This window comes from Leptonychotes weddellii, chromosome 16 (genome assembly GCF_054177405.1).
Source record: "Leptonychotes weddellii isolate Sample4059 chromosome 16, ASM5417740v2, whole genome shotgun sequence".
NCBI lineage: Eukaryota > Metazoa > Chordata > Mammalia > Carnivora > Phocidae > Leptonychotes > Leptonychotes weddellii.
The window spans coordinates 46212592-46234635 of record NC_138384.1 but is presented as its reverse complement, the minus strand read 5'-3'; the positions used below and the strand labels follow the sequence as shown (position 1 = coordinate 46234635).

Below are 22044 nucleotides of genomic sequence, written 5' to 3'. Positions count from 1 at the left end.
GTGGGTCCTATCACTCAGTGAGTGAATTCCGCAGAAACGAGAAACAGTAAGAAAACACAGACCCACAGGGCTGAGTGTGTGCCATGGATGGTGGTGGTCCTGGACTGTTTGCCAGGCACTGGTGGTTTCGAGCCTGGGTTTTAATGGAGTATAAGAGACAAAACTTATGGCCTGAACAGTGCAAGAGGTGAGATTGGAAAACTTAAAATCCGGGACTCCTCAGTGGCTAAACTGCAACAACAACAACAACAAAAGTTCCACAGAGAAAGTTGGTGAAGACATTTGTCTGCCTCAGCCTTGGTTGTGAGTGAAAGATGGAAGAATGTCCTTTCTGAGAATTCCTAACCAAGAACTCACATCCTCACCAGTTTGGGGCCAGAATTTGTACTGATATGTGTAGCCCCCAGAAAAACCCAAGCGAGAAAGTTAGTGTAAAAGCAATGAGGTATGGGTGCCCCTCTCCAACAGAGGCAAACCTTCTCTTGGGGAATACCCTTTAAAGACAGGCCTTAGGGGGTGCCTGGGTGGCTCAGTCAGTTAAGCATCTGACTCTTGATTTCAGCTCAGGTCATGATCTCAGGGTCATGAGATGGAGTCCCGAGTCAGGCTCCATGCTCAGCAAAGAGTCTGCTTGAGATTCTCTCCCTCTGCCTCTGCCTTAGAGAATTCTCTTAGGACCAGGAGCTCCCAGTCAATCAAAAGGCACCAGGAAGGACACCTGGATGGCTCAGTCGGTTGGGCGTCTGCCTTCAGTTCAGGTCATGATCCCAGGGTCCTGCGATTGAGCCCCACATCAGGCTCTCTGCTCAGCAGGGAGTCTGCCCCTCCCTCTCCCTCTGCCACTTGTGCTCTCTTGCTTGCTCACTGTCTCTCTCAAATGAATAAATAAAATCTTAAAAAAAAAAAAGACACCAGGAAAAGGCCAGTGTCAGGACAAACAACAAACTATAGAATCACACCCACAATGACCAGAGACCTCAGAATTAACAGATGAGAATATGTCCAAAACACATTTAACATGTTTAAAGAAATAAAAGAAGAAATTCAAAATACAGTGAAGAAACAGAAGTTAGAATTGAAAAGCAACCAAATCAATTTGAAAAAGAACCAAATCAAACCTCCAATGATAAAAACAAACATCATTGTGGCAACCAGAAACTCAATGGATGGTTTAACTGCCAACCAGACACAGCTGAAGGGAGAATTAGTGAAGTGGAAGATAGGTTCGAAGAAATTGCCTAGTAGAGAGCAGAATGACAAAGCGATAAAAGACACACAAGAGACACCAAGACCCAAGGAGGAAAAAAACATAACTAAAGTGAAGGGACAGTTTGCTTAGATATTTAGGTGACAGGAGAAGCAAGGCTTGACTCTAGGGTCAGAGGGAAGAGAGTGGTCAAATGTGCCCTCAGGGTTCTTGGTTTAGAGGTTCCTGGAAAAGGCCTTTGTAATCCCAGTCTGCATCCGATCTCCCTTCCTCTAGGCTCAAGGAGACAGAGCAGTGCCAGTCCTGAAATCCCTTCCAAGAAAGTGAAATGGTCCAGCTCTGTCACCTCCCCCTCATCATCCTGCTGCTTGGTTGGTGACAGTTCTGGGTCTAAAGGTACTGTGAGATCCAAAGGTGAGAGTTGGGGTCAATCTGGCCTGACTCAATGGGGAAAAGGTGGGTTGTTGGACAGTTTGGGGCTTTGTTCCCCTGCTCAGGGATCCCCTACCCTGCCTGAACCCTCATCCTTTCTGCCTCACTTGATGGACTGAAAGTCCTGCGTGGGCGGAGACCAGGTAGACTCATCTGCGTAGGCCTGGTGCCAGCCAGCAAGCATGGGAGTCTTGAGGACCAGGTGCCCATCTCCTTTGTAGGGGGCCCTTGGATCTAAAGTCACAGCCCTTGGTGCCTCCCCTCCATCCCTTGTTATGCTCCAGACCCCTCTGCCTGTTGCTGTTCTGTGCCTTGGGTGGATGGTGGGGGGAGGAATGGAGTAGATAATATCCTTTCTTGTGTCCACACCTCTCTCCTCACCATGCCATCCCATTCTCTTGCCAGCCTGGGAGCCCCTCAAGGGCAGGGTCTCTGTCTAACAAATTTCTGAACCTTCTTTATACTCAGCACAAGGCCAGGTCCTGTTTCAGGATGTCTTTGGTTGAATGTCTGGAATTTTTTCCCCTTGGTAAACTTCTGCTCATCCAACAAGATCCAACTCAAATGTCCCCTCCTCCCAGAAGCCTCTCTTGACTTCTCAAGGCATTATCAGTCTCTCATATTCCTCTTTACTGCCCTGTTTCAGACTCAGTTCTGACCAGCTGTGTCCAGGTCAGACTCCCCGACCAAATTAGGGGCTCCCAAGGGAAGGGCCCAGGTCTGAGTCATGTCTGGATCTCCAGCTTTATCACACAAGGACCTGACTCATGAAAGGTCCCAGGAAGCATGTGTTGAATGAGCAAATGAATAAATGAACTGTATGACAAGCATTGTCCTATTACCCATCCAACTTTTCTCTCCTGGATGCTGCTTTTTCTTTATTCTGACCATCCTCCTGCAGGGTCCTGGAGCAGACCCCCAACCCCCAAAAGCAGCCCACAGGCGACCAAGCGAAGCCCGCAGGCGACCAAGCGAAGCCCACAGGCAACCAAGCAAAGCCCGCAGGCGACCAAGAGAAGCCCACAGGCAACCAAGCGAAGCCCACAGGCGACCAAGCGAAGCCCGCAGGCGACCAAGCGAAGCCCACAGGCGACCAAGCAAAGCCCGCAGACACTGAAGCGGAGCCGGGTGACTACCTCACTTGAGGCTCTGCCCACAGGGACGGTGGTGACAGACAAGAGTGGGCGGCACTGGAAGCTGGGACCCCTCCAGACCAGGGACGACCAGGGCATTCTCTATAAAGGTACGCTGTCCGCAGGCTGGCAGGCACTGGGCTCGGCCGGGGTGTCTTTGAGCCAGGGCAAGGGGAGGGGAACACCTTTTTGAGAATGGAAATGGACGCCATCTCCCAGCTGCAGACCTGCCTCTGGACAGCTTTCTTGTAGACTTGGGACTGCAGAGCTACCCACCCACAGGGGCTGGGCAGGTAGGGTAAATGTGTGCAGGAGTCCGAGAACGAACAATTGGGAATGGTGGGGACTGTGGCCAACTGGAAAGCCTGTGCCCTGTGTAAAGAGGCACTCCCCACCTCCACCTTCGTCGTGGGGGAGTGCAGGCCCAGGGTGGCTGAATGAAAAGGATGATGATGAGTGTTCTGTCTGTCCTGCAGAGGCGGCGTGGAACCCCCTCCCCCTAAAATTTGGTTTGAATGTTGAGAGTGGTGATGGAGGATATGCGTGACTAATTGCTTGCATAATTGAGGTTTCTGGGGGAAAGCAGTTCTTCACCCCCCTGAGGAGAGGAAGGAAAGGCGCCTGGTTTGGGTTTTTATTTGTTTAAGGGGTGGGGCCAGAGTGAGGGTTCCTGCTCTGGGGCCAGGGCCTCCCATGATTTGCATCTCCCACCAGCAGCCAAGGAGGGAGCCCCACCCCCACCCCCCAGGCTTGCTTATCAGCCTGCCCAGATGTGGGGCCGGAGAGGAAGAGGCAGGACCTGGTTTAGAGGCTGGTGTCCTCAGACATTAAAAAATGAGTCAGACACCTTGTTACAATGAAGAAAAAAGAGCTGTGCTGGAAGTATTAGTATTAACCAACCCAATGTTTATCAAGTGCTTATTCAAGGCCACACTGTGCTCTAAGTGCTTTGTGGGAGGTTTTGTCGTTTTTTTAATTGAGATAAAAGCCACATAACATGAAATTGACGATTTTAAAGTCTGCAGTTCAGTGGGATACAGTCCATTCATGGTGCTGTGCAGCCATCACTCGTATCTCGTTCCAGAACATTCCCATCACCCCGAAAGGAAGCCCTGTACCGAAGCACTCGCTCCCCGTCCCTCTCGTCCCAGCCTCGGGCATCCGCTAACTGTTCTCTATCTCTCTGGGTTTCTCTGTTGTGGACGTTTCAGATCTTGCATCTGTCTTCTTTCCCCCAGCATGATGTTTTCAAGGCCCATCCGCATCATAGCGTCTGTCGGAACTTCATTCCACCTTGTGGCTGAACAATACTCGGTGTATGTTGTATCGTGTTCGGTTTCCCCATTTACCGGTTGGTTGGCGGACGTGTGGATTGTTCCCGCTTTGGGCCGTGAAGACTAGTGCTGCTGCCGTGAGTGTTGTCTTCGTACTTCCTAACTCACGGTGGACACCAGCACTGTCACTGTCCCCGTGGCCTAGAGGAGGGACACGAGTCCCGGAGATGTCAATAACCAGCCGGAGACCTGGCTCCGAGATCTTCCGAGTTTGCAGGAAAGGCCAGAAATCTGGATTTTGCTCAGAAATCTTTGATTTGGAAGTGCCAGATGGGCATGGGCCACTGTTGGGGTGGGGAGCAGGGCTCGTAAGGGCTGCGGAGCGCGTTTGCATGTGTCCCAGGGCCGAGTCACCCCCGGGCACATCGCCTTTCTCCTCTGCCAGCTTGCACCAGTCAAGAAGTGGTGCAGTTTTATGTCCTGTAGTTAAAACCAGTAACAGTTAGGGCGCCTGGGTGGCTCAGTCGCTGGGCGTCTGCCTTCGGCTCAGGTCACGATCCTGGGGTCCCGGGATCAAGTCCCACATCGGGCTCCCTGCTCTGCGGGAGGCCTGCTTCTCCCTCTCCCACTCCCCCTGCTTGTGTTCCTGCTCTCGCTATCTCTCTCTCTGTCAAATAAATAAAATCTTTAAAAAAAAAACAACACAAAAAACAGTAACAGTTAAACAACAACAGCAGCCAGAATTGGGATTTTTTTTTTTCACAGCCGCTGACACTGTTGACCCACTCTGTGCCCCGTCCTCAGTTCATCCCACCAATCAGCTCATCTTACTCCCTTACTCATGCAGCCCTGTGAGTTGGCACTCTTTTCCTTGTCAGCTCCTGAGTTATGATGTCATCCTCCCTATCTCCCCAGAACAGTTTGGGAGAACCGCTAGACACCACTAGAAAAACCACTGGACACCAGTAACACCCCTCCCCTCCCCCTATTGTGACAACCGAAACTATCTCCAGGCACTGTCGGATGCCCACTGAGAGTGACTGAAACCCACTGAGTCAGGCCATCCCAAACATGCCTCCAGCTATGGGGAGACTCCATCATTTGCTAACCGTCAGGTGGAAGCACTGTGATTTTATTTTATTTTTTTAAAGATTTATTTATTTGAGAGAGAGTGCACACGAGTGGGGGAGGAGCAGCGGGAGAGGGAGAGAGGGAATGTCAAGCAGATCCCCGCTGAGCGTGGAGCCCAGAGCAGGGCTTGACTCCCCGACCGTGAGATCACGACCTGAGCCGAAACCAAGAATCAGACACTCCACCAACTGAGCCATCCAGGCTCCCCAGCGCTACAGTTTTATTAAGCACCTTCCAAACTGGGACAAAGAAGTTAGGGCAGAGATGGGCATGCTAGACTAAGGCGGGGCATAGGCAAAGACTCAGAGGCTAGAAACCCAGGAACAGGAACAGGAAGCATCAAGACCCTAGCGTTGCTGGCAGTGAGAGGGGGTGTGGGGTGCCCAGAGTCTCCAGCAAGCCCTCCCCTCGCAGGGAGGTGGGAGAGTGTAGCCGGACCTTGTGAGCTGTCCCCTGCCTCTGCTGGCAGCTAGTTGTCTGACCTCGTTCAGTTTCAAGTGATGTCATGACCTTATGCCTCAGTTTCCTCACCTGCAGAATGGGATGATAATAGTACTGACCTCATGGGCGCCTGGGTGGCTCAGTCGGTTAAGCGTCTGCCTTCGGTTCAGGTCATGATCCCAGGGTTCTGGGATCGAGCCCCGCATCAGGCTCCCTGCTCCTTGGGAGCCTGCTTCTCCTTCTGCTTCTCTCTCTCTCTCTCTGTCTCTCATGAATAAATAAATAAAATCTTAAAAAAAAAAAATAGTACTGACCTCGCAGGGTCGTTGTTGGGAAAGCTACATGGGTGGACCAATGCACAGGAAAGCAGCAAGCACAGTACAAATGCTTCCTGTCATTGTTCTGGTCATGATGGATCCCAGAGCAGCTTTCTCGCTCCAGGTTCAACATCGCTCATCTTCTGGCAGTTGGGGGCTTCCACCTGCTCGCCTGCTACGCCCTTGTCAGCATTGGGAGCACGTAGGGACTTTCCATGTATCAGATGTGCATGAGACAGGGGTCTCCCTAGGTCACAGAGTCTGGAGCTCTGGGTTGAAAGCCAGGCCCTGCAGGAGCCATTGGCCAAGCGCACTGCCCCTCCTGGGCCTCTGTTGGCTCCCCTCTATAATGGGAATGGCCCAGCTAGCACCCCGGGCTATTGGCAGGAGGGCCAGTTAGAGGAGCGGAAGAGAAAAGCCCTTCATGATCTGCAGAGTAGTGCAGGGGATCGTATTTAAGTTACCAGCTCTTCCTGCTTGCTTCTGAGCGTCAGGCGTGTACCTGTCACCCGCCCGTGCGGGAACTCTGAGCAGGGTTAGTATTCGTGAGAGGTGCCACAGTGAGCTCCAGACACCTGCTGACGATCTCCCCAAGCCCGCTTCTCGTAGCTGGAAAGCACCCCTCTGTACCCTGAGATCTGAGCCCTTGACACATTTCCCTCTTATAGACTGGACTCAGGTCACCCTTGGCCCTGAATTTGTAAACCCTGGGCTCCGACCCTGCTCCAACCAGTGCTTCTTGAGAGCGAGGATGGGTAACTGTCACCTCCCTGTCCGTCAGCTCAGCATCCTAGACAACACCAACCTGGATGATTAAGGAGTAGGAAAGACGAGAGAAAGGAGTGAGGACTCAGAGCCGCGGGGATGGACTATAGTGTTTCAGCTCATGGGCTCTGGATGAGCGAGGCGGAGCCGGCTCTGCCACTCAGTGGCGGTGGGCCCTTGTGCTACTTACGATATTTTGAGAGCTGCCACACATTGAGCACTCCCTGTGAGCCAGGCTTGGTGCTCGGCTCTGGGGCTGGTGGGTTCATCGAGTGGTGCGTTTGAAGGAGGAAGCTAGCTATGATGCGCACTCAGCCCCTACCGTGATCGTTCCTGCTGGCCCGTCTGCACCCTTGCGTCCAACCCCGGGGGCAGGCTTCATCACTCCTATTTCACAGACGTGGCAGTAGAGGCCCAGAGAGGTCTAGCACCTCGTGCGAAGTCACACAGAGAGTTGGTGGCCCAGTGTGTCCCTTGGCTTCTCTGACCCGCCTCTCTCATCTACTCCAGCAGGTGGCGTTGACGACAGCGAGCGCAGTAATAATAACATCGTAGTAGACCTTAAAGGGAAACCATCTGTGTAAAGCCCACACTTAGCATGGGGTTGGTAACTGAACAGAATGGGACGAACGTGCAGAGTGTTTATGAGGCAAAGGGAAAGAAGGAGGTGGATGGTGGGTGCAGCCCAGCCCTATAGCCTCAGCCGGCCCCACGGGGACTCTGGAGCGGGAGTGGTCCTTCAGCATGGTTCTGTGTCTGGCCAACACAGCTGGGCCTTTATATCCCCCTTGAAAACCTGTTGGATATGGGCCACCCCGGGATTGCAGCTGAGTGGACCGCTGAGGGACTGAAGGCTACTTGTGATGGTGCTCCCCGGGTGGGCGGGGCTGGGGCAACAAGTCCTTCCTCGCAGGGGATCTGCATCTGTACTTCCCCATATGTGTAGACAAATGCAAAAAGCTGGTGTGTTGGGGGCCCCCAGGACCACCCCCAGGCTCAGTTATTCACAGAGAGGACCCATCCACAAGCCTCAGCACGTAGCTGTTCTCATGCCACGATTCATTGCAGCAAAAGGACACAGCTCAGGCAACGGGGGGAAAGACACATGAAGTCTGGGGGAGACCAGCACCAGCTTCCAGGAGTCCTCTCCCCGTGGAGTCACACAGGCTGCACAAGGAGGTGTGACAGCTCGTGTAGTATGTCTACCAGAGATACTCCTGAGAGACTCAGCACCCAGGGTTTTTACTGAGAGCTGGTCACATAGGCGCACCCTGCCTGGAACGTACCAAAATTCTAGACTCCCAGAAGGAAAGCAGCTGTTCAGCATGATAGTTTGGGCACAGGGGGCCCCTCTTATCGTTAGAGAATGCTGGATCCCTCCTCAGACCCAGGGTCCCAGACACCAGCCAAGGGCCACCCTTGTAAGCAAGTCTTTCCAAGGAGAGCAGTCGGGCCTTCTCGTCAATAACCTTTTTTATGTAGCTGAATATCAACAAAGAAAAAAAACAAGAACCTGTTTGAAAATAGGAAGGGGGGCGCCCGGGTGGCTCAGTCGGTTAAGCGGCTGCCTTCAGCTCAGGTCATGATCCTGGGGTCCTGGGATCGAGCCCCGCATCGGGCTCCCTGCTCAGCAGGGAGCCTGCTTCTCCCTCTGCCTGCCGCTCTGCCTACTTGTGCTCTCCCTCTATCTCTGTCAAATAAATAAATAAAATCTTTAAAAAAAAAGAAAAAGAAAATAGGAAGGAAGGGGTCTTGAAAGCCAAGAATACACTTGACCCCGAGGGAACCAGAGAAACAAAAGTGCCACTCGTTACCAGGAAGTTTGAGGACCATGACTCTTGTCTTCCCTGTAGATAATAACTTGGCTTGTTTTGTCCACCCACAGCTGAGGCTATCTCCACCTTCGCCTGCAAGTCAAGTCAGAAACAGACATTCTCGCTTAAACTCGTGAGTATCCCCCGGGGCGGTGCCAAGGGGGAGGGCCTGCGGCTTGGGCACCTTCAACCTCCGGGCCTCTCTGAGGGCTGGCACAGGCTGCAGAGCCCTGCCTTGGCCTGCGGGGGGGCAGTGGGATCTTGGGCCCGGCACATCTCCCTCCAGCCTCAGGTTCTTTATCACTGAGGGCCTCGGAAGCTGCCACGAGGTCCACCCTGCGCCCTGGTTCTGGTGCTGTCAGGCTGTGCAGTCTGGGCAAGTGCCTTCTCCCCTCCTGGGGCCGAGTTTCCTCATCTGGGCGAGGGAGCCCCAATATCCACATTGTGTGCCCCAACTTGCCTATCTGTCTCATAGTGTGTATTTCTTGATCATCTACTATATATCACTGTGCTGGGTGATGGGGCCCATCAGACAAGCAATCAGATGGGGTCCCCGCACTTGAGGAGTCTGTGAAATCATGCACAACCTTAGCACACAAGAAACATGCACTCGAGGGGGGCCCAAAGGGAAAACCAACCAACCAAGAAAGAGAGCAGCCAGGCGGGCGAGTCGCATCCCTCATCATAGAGAAAGAGTCTAATAAGAGTGTATCGTCCTGGTTAGTAGCCTCATCATCCCTGAGAGCTGGACTTACGGGTGACTTTTATTTTCTTCCCTTCATTTATTCAGATTTTCTCACCACCCCCCCCCCAAAACACTGGGGCAGCCAGTCTTGGTGCCCCACCGCCATGGCCCTAGACGGGGGCTGCGTGAGTGGGCTCTGGAGCCAGGCTCGCAGATGAGTAATGGCACCTGCTTGTTGAGAGCCTGTTCTGAAAAAATAATCATAAGAATAATGAAATTTTTAAAAAATTAAAAGAGAGAGAGCCTGTTCTGTGCCCAGCCCTGGGCTGAGTCTCACAAGCAAGCCTGGGAGGTAGTTACTTTTAGCTCCCCCCATTTAACATATGAGGAAATGGGGACTTGATCACGTGCCCAGGGACACGCAGCATGCAAGTTGCTTTGTTCACTGCTGTATCTCCAATGCCAGTAGAATACTCAGCACATAATAGGTGCTTTGTACAAAGAAGGAGTGAATGGCAGAGCTGAGATTTGAACCTAGCTCTCTTTAACCCTGTCCTCTTAAGAAGCCAGCTGTACCACTTGTGTATAACCTCCATTTCATGGGCTGAGGTGGCTGCCCCAGCTCCTGCCATCTCCTCTGCATTCCAGCCAACTGGAACAGAAGAGGAAAGGGAGAGCATGCCCAGCCCTTTGAGGGCATAATCCGAAAGCCGCCCACATCTCATCTGCTTACATCTCTATAGAGCAGAAGTTGGTCATAGGGTCATTCTTCACTGCAAGGGAGGCTGGGAAATGTAGTTTCTAGCTGAAGGCCACATGCCTAGGAAAACTTGCGGATCCTAGCATAAAAGAAGAGGAATCTGGGCAGTGGGAGATCATATGTTCACATGCAGCACCCTAGGGAATTTGGTTCTGATGTGGGGGTCATGGTGGCGGTTACTGGCATTAACCTGGGATGATGCGTGGCTAGTGACGACCTTGTCTAAGAACTTCCGCTGTGACAGCCTTCTCCCCCTGCCATTCCCAACTAGGATGCCAAGGATGGGCGCTTGTTCAACGAGCAGAACTTCTTCCAGCGGGCCGCCAAGCCTTTGCAAGGTATTCTGCAGGGAAATGGGAAAAGGGGGAGAGAGTTGGGGCTACTAGCTTGGTCAGAACAGCTAGCTTCCCCCTAAAGGGGTGGGAAAGGTGGGGATGACATTTCAGGCCCAGATGTGCCCCGTCACCCGTCAGGCCTTAGGCCTCAGAAGACAGACAGCACGGGCTGAGGCCGACTGTACCAGCTCTGGAGAGCCAAGCGTTCGATTTTCAGGACCACAAGGCAGTCGCTAAACAGACTCATTATTTAAAATTAACTACATCAACTTACAATCAAATACATTATGTTAAGATCAATAATAAATATTCAGATCCTCAAAACTCTTCACTTCCTAATTGTTTGTCCAGGTACGTAGCAGCCAGCAGGCCATCTGGAACACAGACCTCATCCATTGCTCACATCCATTGTATCTGCTTGGCGAAAATACCATATGATGGCGTGCTGGTGTCTCTCCCAGCTCCACAATCTGTGATCTCAGATCCATGGCCTGAAATGGGCCATGGTGGGAAGTGTTCACACCACAAAAATCGGCAAACACGAGCAGTCAGCGCTGTTTTTCCCTGGACAGCCAGTCATTAAACTTTTATCAGCACACCACTGGCTCTCTACCATCCAACTGAGATCCTGGGAGACGGGCAGACCTCTGATTGATGCCATGACCCGTTGAGACATTTCCTGACCTTACTAATGATACACGTGAATTCAGAGGTCACTCTGTTGTCCTTGTCCCTTGCATGCCAGATTTGTATATGCTTTCGGCCGGGCTCACCCCCTGTCCCTTGCAGATGTAGGTTACAGTCAGAGGTCAGTGATGCGCCCCCTGTCACCACCCCGCTGTCACCCACCCACAGAGGTGGCATCTCTGACCAGGAGCCTGACAGTCTGGCCTGGGCTCAGGCACTCTCTGATTCTGCCCTGAGAACGGGCCGTGGGCCCCGGGACCAGGGTGCTCTGATCTCTCGCTCCCCTGCCTCCCGCAGTGAACAAGTGGAAGAAGCTGAACGCAGTCCCCCTACTGGCCGTCCCCACCTGTGTCGGTTTTGGTATTCACCAGGACAAGTACAGGTGAGTCGCTTCACTTGCCAGCCACCTCGCTGGTCCCATTTTTTCTCTCTGTGTCATGTTCCGGGGACGCTGTGGCTTCCTTCTCCCCAGCTTTGAGCCAGGCTGATCCCCTCACAATCAGGAACCCTTGGTCTTGCCCGTGACTGGGACCTTAGAGCCACCCAGCCAGAGTCCAGCCTCGGTGGCCTGTATTCTGCCCCTTCCTGTGGTCATCTCTCCCACCTCCTGGGATGCTCCTATCTTCCAGGTTCTTGGTGTTTCCCATGCTGGGGAGGAGCCTTCAGTCGGCCCTGGATGACAACCCAAAGCATGTAATGTCGGTAAAGTCTGTGTTCCAGATGGCCTGCCGGCTGGTATGTACCTAGAAGCTGCCGGCTCCCGTCCAGGGGATGGTGCACTGGGTCCTAGATTATCAGTCGGCTTGTTCATTGACACATTCAGCCCGTGCCTCCCTCTCCTGGACACTGGGGGCTAGCACTTGACTGGAACAGGTGCACAGTAGGCCATTAGAGCCTGAGAGAGAAACATTCTCATGTGGGACTTGGAGGAAGGGGCCTCTGCCTCAAAATGAGGGGCTCCATTGGGCTTCCTGGTAGAGGTTGTTTCTAAGCGATGAGTGGGAAATAGCAAGGTGCTGGGTGGAGTGGGAGTTGAGATACACGGGGAGCATATCCCAGGCCAAGGATACGGCTTAGGTAAAGGTGTGTATAGGAGAGGGGAGCATAAGGCATTTGTTCATTGATTTATTCCCTTGTCCATCCATCCTTTTTTTTTTTTTTAAGATTTTTTATTTATTTATTTGACAGAGACACAGCGAGAGAGGGAACACAAGCAGGGGGAGTGGGAGAGAGAAAAGCAGGCCTCCCGCTGAGCGGAGAGCCTGATGCAGGGCTCACTGCGGGGCTCGATCCCAGGACTCTGGGATCATGACCTGAGCCAAAGGCAGACGCTTAACGACTGAGCCACCCAGGCGCCCCCATCCATCCTTTCATTAAATATTTATCAGGTCGCTGCTGGGTGTCAGACACTGTCCCAGGGGCCGGGAGTCATGGTTTTTATGTCTAGTGGGAGAGGATGATATTAAACAATTTCACAAGCTGTGAAAGTTCTCTGAATAGAAATATCACTCTGCTATAACGGAGGATATGAGGACCCAATTTAAATAGCTGGAGACCTGGGAGTGGCCAGAAAGTGACCTGTTAGGTGTGTCCTGAAGGTCTCTGTGCTGACATGTGTGGGGAGAAAGGGTAAGGTAGGGTTGGCATGGAACGGTCAATAGTGACCAATCACGCAGAACACCAAGCTAAGGACTCTGTCCTGAGGGCACTGGGGAGCCACGGGAGGACTGGGAGCAGAGGAAAGGCAGGGTCAGCTCTGGGTACAGAAAGACCCTAGGGGCACATGTAGATGGACTGGAGGGTGTGATAAGGAGGCCAGGTGAGGTCGGCATGAGAGGACGGTCCTGAGGAGATGGGCTGTGGGGACAGAGAGTTTATAGAACAAGTAGAACCTAGTGGATAGGTAAGCCTTGGGGTCAAGGTGGGCCTGGGGATATATTCAGGATATAACTAAACCCAGGCAGTTCAGTGTATGAGTCTGGAGCTCAGTGGAGAAGTCAGAGCTAGGGCTAAGAAATACAAATTGCTTAACTAAACATTATTTCTGCTCTTTGGGAGAAATGAGGTCTTTAGTATATGTGGGTGTTGGGTTTTGCTTTTTGGGTTTGGGGGGTACAGTGTGGCAATAAGTAACCGACATCTTCCCCTCCTGAGTTTGCAGTCAAGTGAGAAATAGGTAAAAGAGATAGATGGAAAACCAGTATTACCTTTAATGCTGATTTTTCAGAAGTCTAATTAGAAGACATGCTTAGCTATGTCATCAAGAGTGGACTTCCTAATGCTTCACTCAGAATTAGTAAGGTTTAAACACCCTTCTCCCCTCCAATCACAAGTAGTACCTCCTGACCCCAGGCCTAACTTGGAGGTTCCTTCACTGGGCTTTGCCTCAGAGCCTCTTTCTGTTTGTCATCATGGAAATGCTTGCTTTCTTCCCCCAGCTGGATGCCCTGGAGTTCCTCCATGAGAATGAGTACGTCCATGGAAATGTGACAGCTGAGAACATCTTTGTGAATCCAAAGGACCTAAGCCAGGTAATAGCCAAGTCCCCTCCACCCTAGGGACTCTCTGGGCCCAGGATCTCATCTGCCTCAAAACCTCCATGTATCTCACAATGCTTACCGCAGACAAAGGATTGCTATCCATCATATGTAAAAGGCTCCTTGGAATAAATAAGAAGAGATAAACAACTTAGTAGAAAAATGGACAAAGGTTAGGAAAAGCAGTTCATAGAAAAAGAAATCCACAGGTTAAATATGTGAAAAGATGCTCAGCCTCCCTGAATAATGTCAGTAATCATAGAAACGAAAAATTAAAACTTCCTATTTTAGGGGTGGACAAAAAAGAATGGTATCTATTGCTGATAAGGATGTAAGGAAACAGAAATTTTTTATATGCTGTTGGAAGTGTGAACTGGCCAACCTTTCTGGAAGGTCATTTGGATATAGCAGTCAAAATTTTAAATGCATATTTTTTTTCATCTACCAGTTCCTCTTTTAGGAATGTGTCCTATCCATATATTCACAGGACTGTGTAAAGATACATGTACAAAATGTTTCTGACAGCATTGATTATAATAGTCAAGTGGGAAAACCTTAAGTATACACACTCCTGGTAGAGTACTGATTAAATAACTTTTTTTTTTTAAAGATTTTATTTATTTGAGGGCGCCTGGGTGGCTCAGATGGTTAAGCGTCAGCCTTCGGCTCAGGTCATGGTCCCAGGGTCCTGGGATCAAGCCCCACATTGGGCTCCTGGCTCAGTGGAGAGCCTGCTTCTCCCTCTCCCCCTGCCTCTCCTCCTGCTCATGCTCTCTCTCTCTGTCTGTATCTCTGTGTCTCAAATGAATAAATAAAATCTTTTAAAATAAATAAATACATACATACATACATAAAGATTTTATTTATTTGAGAGAGAGAGCACGAGCCAGGTGAGGGGCAGAGGGAGTAGGAGAAGCAGACTCCCCACTGAGCAGGGAGCCTGATGTGGGGCTAGATCCCAGGACTCTGGGATCATGACCTGAGCCGAAGGCAGACGCTTAACTGACTGAGCCACCCAGGTGCCCCTTAAATAATGTTTTAAAGTAAATTCTAATTACTTTATTAGTTGCAAATGACAGAAGCCCAATTTAACATGGCTTTAAAAAAAATGTTTAAGGGGGTATTGCAAATTATTGGCCCATTGAGTGGGAAAATGCAGAACCTCATTGGCTTCAGACATGGCTGAACCAGATCTGTCTGGCTCCAAATGTTAATGCCTGGAACTACTATTAAAGTTCAGGGGTTGGGGTGCCTGGGTGGCTCAGTCGTTAAGCGTCTGCCTTCAGGCTCAGGTCATGATCCCAGGGTCCTGGGATCGAGCCCCGCATCGGGCTCCCTGCTCCACGGGAAGCCTGCTTCTCCCTCTCCCACTCCCCCTGCTTGTGTTCCCTCTCTTGCTGTGTCTCTCTCTGTCAAAATAAATAAAATCTTTAAAAAAAAAAAAAAAAGTTCAGGGGCCCCTGGCTGGCTCAGTCAAAAGAGTGTGCAACTCTTGATCTTGGGGTTTTGAGTTTGAGCCTCACATCCGTTTGTGGAAAACTAGAGGGGCCCCTGGGTGGCTCAGTCATTAAGCGTCTGCCTTTGGCTCAGGTCATGATTCCAGGGTCCTGGGATTGAGCCCCACATCCGTGGGAGACCTTCTCTCTCTCTCACTCCCCCTGCTTGTGTTCCCTCTCTCGCTGTGTCTCTGTCTGTCAAATAAATAAATAAAAATCTTTAATGAAGAAAACTAGAGCCCACTCTACATCCATGTGTGTTTACCAGTTATTCAAAGAAAGTTAATTGAAACACGGCATAAGAAATGATTATTAGTGGTTACTTCTGAGTGGTGGGTTGGGGGCTGGAGGTGGTTGGTTTGGTTCTTTTCACTTCACACCCTTTTGTACTGTTTGGCGTTCAGTTGTTTCAGATAGCACCCATGATTGAACTCTCTGACTCTGGAGTCCAAGCTCCTAACCTCCAAACTATATGGCTTCTCCCCATGTCCACACAGGTGACGCTGGCAGGCTACAGCTTCGCCTTCCGCTATGCCCCCGGCGGCAAACACGTGGCCTATGTGGAAGGCAGCAGGAGCCCACATGAGGGGGATCTTGAGTTCATTAGCCTTGACCTGCACAAGGGATGTGGTAAGAGTCCAGAGAAGGGATTCAGGACCATGGAGACATGCTTCTCATACAAGGGCAGCTCTAGGTTTTCATAACCACAGACAGTAGGTAGCCAGACACAGGAATCAGGCTAAGCGAGGTAGAATAGGGATTCAGAACCATGGACAGCCTGCATTAGGGAGTTGTAGGGCAGCCATTCAGCACCAAGGACAGCAAGCAGCTGGACACAAGGAGGTTCCACAGGTCCCGGGGTCAGATTCAAGATCTGGTTTAGACTTGGAACCCATGAGAGTTGCCCAAGAGTCATTCAGGAGAGGCTGTCAAGGAGGCATCTAGCTGTCCATGCCTGGAGCACAGGAGAAGGTCTGGATGGAGACCCACATATCAGCAGTATCTCAGTTGTTGTCAGCTGAAGCCCTGGGAGAGGAATGAGATTATCCAAGGAAAGTGTACAGAGTAGGTATGAAGAGAGTACTTTAAGGAGAAGATTCCTTGAGGCTGCGCCTCTTTCCCAAATCCCTTGATGTCATGGCCATCCACGTGTCTACCCGTGTCCTCCCACCAGACTGAGCTCCCCCAGGAAAGGGGTGGTGCCTCTGCCTCCAGCATCGAGGAGCAGAAGGTCTGGCACAGTCAACTCTTGGTGCTTGTTATATGCTTACACAAATGGTTGTCTAAATCATGCCGTTTAGGAAGCATAAAAAAAATCCTACAGTCCGTTACCCTCCTCTGTTGAGGCTGCATTCAGTGTCCATCCTTCTGGGCTCCCTCATGCCTCCTCTGTAGCTCAGGTAATCCCACACCATACTTTGTCTCCATTAGACTGTCAAGGGTTAGGAGCCAACCAAACTCTTGCCTGGGATTTAAGAATGTGGAATGGGGCATGGTGCACAGAGCTCTGAGGACCCACTGAATGAATGAGTGCATGAAAGACAAGTAGACAAGGGAGTAAGCTAGTGAAAGCAGGGATGTAGGGACAGCTGAGAGAGTGAACGAGAGTAATTGATAGACTCATGAGAGCACAAGAGCAGGTGAATAAAAAGTGAATGAACAGACGAGCCTGTGTGCGTGGATGGTTGAGTGCATTGAGTCAGAAAAGGAGCAGAGGTGTCAGTGCATGGAGCATTCGGACTGAGCTGCCACCTCTTGCCCTCCCTCCCCAGGGCCTTCCCGCCGCAGTGACCTCCAGACCCTGGGCTACTGTTTGCTGAAGTGGCTCTACGGGATCCTGCCGTGGACAAACTGCCTTCCCAACATCGAGGGTATCATGAAGCTGAAACAGAAGTGAGTCTGGGGGTCAGCAGAACCCAGCACTGGCCCAGCATCCCCGAAGGTGGGGCAGAAGCTCAGAACCCCGCAGGGAACAAAAAGGAGGGGGAGGCGGCATCCAGCAGAGCCAAGGCCTCTGCAGTACTTGGGTATGTCCTGTAGCATCCATTCCAGCAGACAAGTGTGGGCTCTGGAGTCACGCTCCTGGGGTCAGACTCTGACCCCACCACTGCAGTGTGTTGGGTGGGCAGCCTAATAACCTCCACAAGCCTCGGTGTTCTCTCTGGGATGAGATCTTATTAGCACCTACCTCAGGGCCTGTGGAAGGATTCAGGGGAGTCAGGTACATAGCACTCAGCACGGAGCCTGACCTGTAGAAAATACTCATGGTGCACAGGACACCATGACTCATTCATTCCTTCACAGACAAGTGGGCAACCTGAGCAGTGAAGCCTGGGCCCTGCTTCAGCATGTGGCAACACTGGCCACCCGAGTCCACACTTCCTGTCCCTGCCCTCTGCTTGTAAAACCACCGGATCCTGCTAGCTCTGGTTTAGACATTCAGGACCAAGGACAGCGCAAGAGTAGCTGGTCCCGAAGAGACATTCAGCACCAAGGACAGCAAGCAGCAGGGCTGGGAGGGAAGTGCACACGGCCACTTTGGTCTTCAGCACCAACGACCGTGGACAGCTGGGACGAGGGAAGCCCTGCGGGAGGTTGGGATTCAAGATCTGGTACAGCTGCGGGGGCGGGGGTGAGAGTTGCCCAGGAGTCATCCAGAGGGCCCATCTAGGAGATGGTTGGCCATCCATGTGTGAAGTGCAGGAATGAAGTCTAAACAGAGACTCAGACCTCATTGCTATCTCAGGAGTTGTCAGCAGAAGCCCTGGGAGAGAATGGGATTATCCAGGGAAAGTGTGCCTGGTGGGAAGAGGGAAAACTCCAGGGAACGGCATCGAGTCCCTCGTGCTTCTCAGTTCTCTGTGTGCCATGCCGCTGGTTCATGCTGAGCCTCTCTCTCGTTCTATTTTTCCCTTTTATAACCCCCCACCATCTTCTCTCAACCATGGACACCCACTCAAACATACTTAACATATGTTCTACTAATACATTTGCTTAAGTGTATCTGTATCCTTAACTCACGTGGTGGTGGTGGCACTATGTGTGTTTGACCTGCATAAATACTATTCTGCTCTAAATGTCATTTGTTTCTGGCATTTTTCACTCAGCACCGTGTTCTTCAACTTTAGCCACATCATTACACGTGCATTGAGTTTACTGCTTCTGATTCCTGCTTTTCAATGAGTTGTATAGACGTGTCTGTGACCTTGAACAATCTATGATGAGTGTATTTAATTTGCATAAATAGTACTGAGCTCTAAATTTCATTCTGTTTCTTGCTTTCTTTCACTTAGTGCTGTATTTTCTAATTTTAGCTAAGTTGCTAGTTCACTGCCTCCAAATACTGCTCCTGGATTTGTTTGTTTGGATGTATCTGGATCTTGAAAAATCCGTGATGTTGCTGTTGGGTGTGTATTTGGTTGGCACAAATGGTACCATGCCCTGAATCTCCTCCTCCTTCAGGGGTGTGTATTTGGTTGGCACAAATGGTACCATGCCCTGAATCTCCTCCTCCTTCAGATTTCTGCTCAATCACTCCCCAGGGGAGGGCGTCAGGTTTCCTGCCTGTGGTTCTCAGAAGAAGGGATCTGCCCCCATCACACTGGCCTGCTCGTAATGACCTATTCGAGGCCAGCGTTTATCATACACTTGTCTGTGCCAGGCACTGTGCCCAGTGCTTCCTGTGTCATCCTCAGAACAATTCTGAGGTAAATGCTCTTATGACTGAGGCACAGAGAGCTCAGGGAATCAGCCCAGGTCACACAGCCACTAAGGAGAGGTGCTTAGACTCAGAGCCAGGCCATTCGACTCCAGAGAAGTCTCTTTCACCTCGTAGCCGTGTGGGAGGCTTATCACAGATGGATTGATGGCGCTCAGATGCAGCCTTCCTTCACTCATCAGATACTTATTGAGCACTTATTATGCACCACACCATGGTCTAGTCCCTGGGGTCACGGGAATAACTGAGACAAATACCCTCTGGGAACTCCTATCCTAGTGGAGGTGACAGACAGTAAAGAGACAACAAGTGAAACACAGAGCATGTCACAGGCCAGACCGGTTGGGACCGTCGGGCCAGAGCCCTGGGTACCCACCAGGGGGACTGTCAGGGTGTGGGCACGCACCACTCCTTTAGATTTAATGGCCGGGGCAGGTCTCACGGCAATGGTGACAGGTGAGTCGCCTCCAGAAGGGCAGTGAGGCAAGGAGGATGTCTCACTTTGGCGCTGATACACCCTTGACCTGCAGAAGGAGGAAGAGACACACAGAGAGAAGCCCTGGGCTCCCAGGCTTCCACAAGCAACCTCTGCCTCAGAAGCCAGCCTCAGAACCCACCACAACATGAGCCCATTGCCCTATTTTCTCAGAATTTATTTTTGCACTTCCTTTCTAGTTTTCCAGTAGCTCTCCATTTTTGAAACGAGGCCGGGTGAGAAGGAGTCAGAGAATTGGTAACAGTGGCAGTAGGAGCATATGGCCCAACTGCTAAAGCATTAAATGTGCCGGAAGCCTGTGAACAGCTCCTTCCCGCACTTCTGTTGTGTTAAGGACAAAGCTGAACTGCTCTTACAAGGAGATCCTAAACCACGGTGGCTCAAACGAGGTAGATGTTTACTTCCCTCTCGGGAACAGAGCCTTGGCCCCTTCAACATGCGTATATCCTCCTGTGGGGCTAGCTTTGCCGCCCCCATCCCTTGTTGCTTTGGAAGGGCAGGACTGGGAATGACATGCGTCTTTTTGGTCACATGGCCACCCCAAGCTGCAGTGGGGGCTAGGAAACATCTCTGGCCTGGGGCTGCTGACCCTTGGGATTGTGCCCTTAAAGGGGAGAAGTGACAGTGGACAGCAGGTAGAGACCCCTCCACAGTGCCACCTTCAGCCAAATTTCTGTGCGGGCAGGGACCGCATCAGCTCTCCCCCTCACTGTGGTGCTCACAGCACAGCACTTGGCACATGGTGGGTGCTCACGAAATAGTTGCAGAATGAATGAACAAGGAAAGCATGCGTGAGCCTTCATTCACCAGCCCAGGCTTCCGTGTGGACCCACAGGTCAGGCAGACGCGGCCCCGGCCTTGGGGAGTTCCCAGGCTGGGAGGAGACACCTGGGCAGGAAGCAGGTGCTGCCTGTGAGGGTGGAGGCAGCCCCAGGAGCATCGTGGGAGCAGAGTGGAGGCAGGTCACCTGGCCTCAGGCCACTGGGTGCCTTTACCCAAGCGATGCCTGACCCAGTGTGTACAGAGCAGAGGGCTTTCCCAGACAGGCAAGGGAGGCAGGATGTCTACGCAGATAGGATAGCACATACATGAACTACTCATTCATCCAGAGCCTGTTTCCCGAGGGCATTTATGTGCCAGTCCTTGTGCTGGGAAATGCTGAAGACCCAGATGTGAATCAGCGGAGGGCACCACTTGTCATCGGTGAAATCACCCATCGAGGCTTCACTGGGTTGAATCCTCCATCCACTGCTTCCTCTGATTCCTAAGAACAGCCCTATCCCCCTTTTCACATCTTTGCCGCTTTCCACTTCAAGAGAGATCATCAGTGAGTGGGACGTGCTTCCCTAAGAGGCTCTGCGCTCACCAAATTAGTGCAGAGTAAATAAGATAGGTCCTAGTAATAATTTTAAAGTAGATGATTTAAGATAACAGTTCATTCCCTGAGCCCCAGATCCCAATCACAACCGCAGAGGGAAGGTCGGAAACATCAAGATGCTCCACAGGGGGATGGGAATGGTGGTGATGAGCTCATTATAGACACCGCACCCAGCCTCGAGTGCACTAACACAAAAGACTACGAGGGGGCGATGTTGCTACATGCACATTTTCTGGAACCCTAACTTGTCCTCTAGGGCGTCCTCCTGGTGTGCATGGCCTTTTTCCATTCATTCAACATTTATTCATTTTTTGTACATTCTAGTTTGCGATGGAATGAATGAATAAAAGAAACAGGAGAGACATTTTGGTTCTCTGAGGCTCTCTGGTGTGCAAATCCCCTCTGCGAAAGCCCAGGTGCTGGTGGGATTTGGTCCCCGCTCTTAAGGCTGCAGGTTTGGCAGGGAGGTTCCACAGACACCAACAGCCAGTGGTAGAGTTACCCGTGCAATTTAAGGCATTCGAGGGGCACAGCTCTTTGGTGCCATCACTCAGCCATTTGCCACACATATCCTGAGGCTGCCGGGAGAGATGAGGGTCAGACCTGCATGGCCCTTCCTGTGTCTTTGACAATTGCCTTAGGGCATCTGGCGACTATGCACACAGTGCCCAGGCACCCGGGAAGGATCTCTTTGTCTGGAGGGGTTATGGGGAGGCTTCTAGGTGACCAGCCCTTGAGCAGTGTCCAGAAGAGAGAGCAGCCACCTGCTGGGGGCCAAGATGGGGGAAGACTGTCCAGGGCAGAGGGAACAGTATGTGATGTGCCAAGGCCAAGAGACGTGGGTGGATGCTGGACCTAGTTAGGGGACCTGAGAGGGTTTGGTGGGACCGGAGCATGAGATGAAAGGAGGAAATCAGAGAGACAAGGCCAGAGGGACTGACAGCACTGCATGCTAGGGGTTTTCCCCCAGGGCACTGGGGAGTCCCCGGAGCGCCGTGAGCAGGAAGGGGCAGAGTCAGTTCTCGGCATAGAAACTCTAGCGCCATGTGGGGGATGCACGGGAAGCTGGGGAGGAGGCTGAGGGCTAGGGAGAGAGGATGAGGACTGAAGTGGACAGAGAGGGGATGGGACAGAGAGGGTCAGGGAGCAGGAGGGTGGAGCTTAGGGGCTTCTGGGCTGTGGCTGGGGGAGACACGGACAGCACCCAAGCACTGTGTGGATAGTGGGGAGCCAAGCTGGTGGTCCAGGCCAGAGAAGACACAGTGGGCTGGGACTGTGAGGACGGAACGAAGGAAGTAGATGAATTTCTGTTTTTTCTTGAGTGGTTCAAGAGGTTTTGCGCGCGCGCGTGTGTGTGTGTACAAATACATGTGTGCGTTTATAAAGAGGAAGATAGTCAATCCTCATGATTCACAAGTTCCGTATTTGTGAATTTGCC

General features: G+C 51.6%; 1 protein-coding gene across 10 annotated transcripts in view; it reads left to right on the top strand.

The window, feature by feature from the left end:
- Positions 1–19246, top strand: part of VRK3 (VRK serine/threonine kinase 3) — a 24486-nt gene extending 5240 nt beyond the window's left edge. For 3 of the 10 annotated variants that reach the window (XM_031040171.2, XM_031040169.2, XM_031040170.2), the window contains 10 exons: positions 1484–1621; positions 2541–2882; positions 8586–8647; positions 10231–10297; positions 11279–11363; positions 11611–11716; positions 13420–13512; positions 15512–15644; positions 16787–16907; positions 17319–19246. In XM_031040171.2, the coding sequence (XP_030896031.2) occupies positions 1484–1621; positions 2541–2882; positions 8586–8647; positions 10231–10297; positions 11279–11363; positions 11611–11716; positions 13420–13512; positions 15512–15644; positions 16787–16907; positions 17319–17685 (1514 nt within the window). In that variant the 3' untranslated portion in view covers positions 17686–19246. Of the gene's footprint in view, positions 1–1483; positions 1622–2540; positions 2883–8585; positions 8648–10230; positions 10298–11278; positions 11364–11610; positions 11717–13419; positions 13513–15511; positions 15645–16786 lie in introns of all 10 variants that reach the window. The other 7 variants (XM_081807281.1, XM_031040173.2, XM_081807283.1 and 4 more) reach the window with 6 other exon arrangements.
- Positions 19247–22044: the final 2798 nt, after the last annotated feature.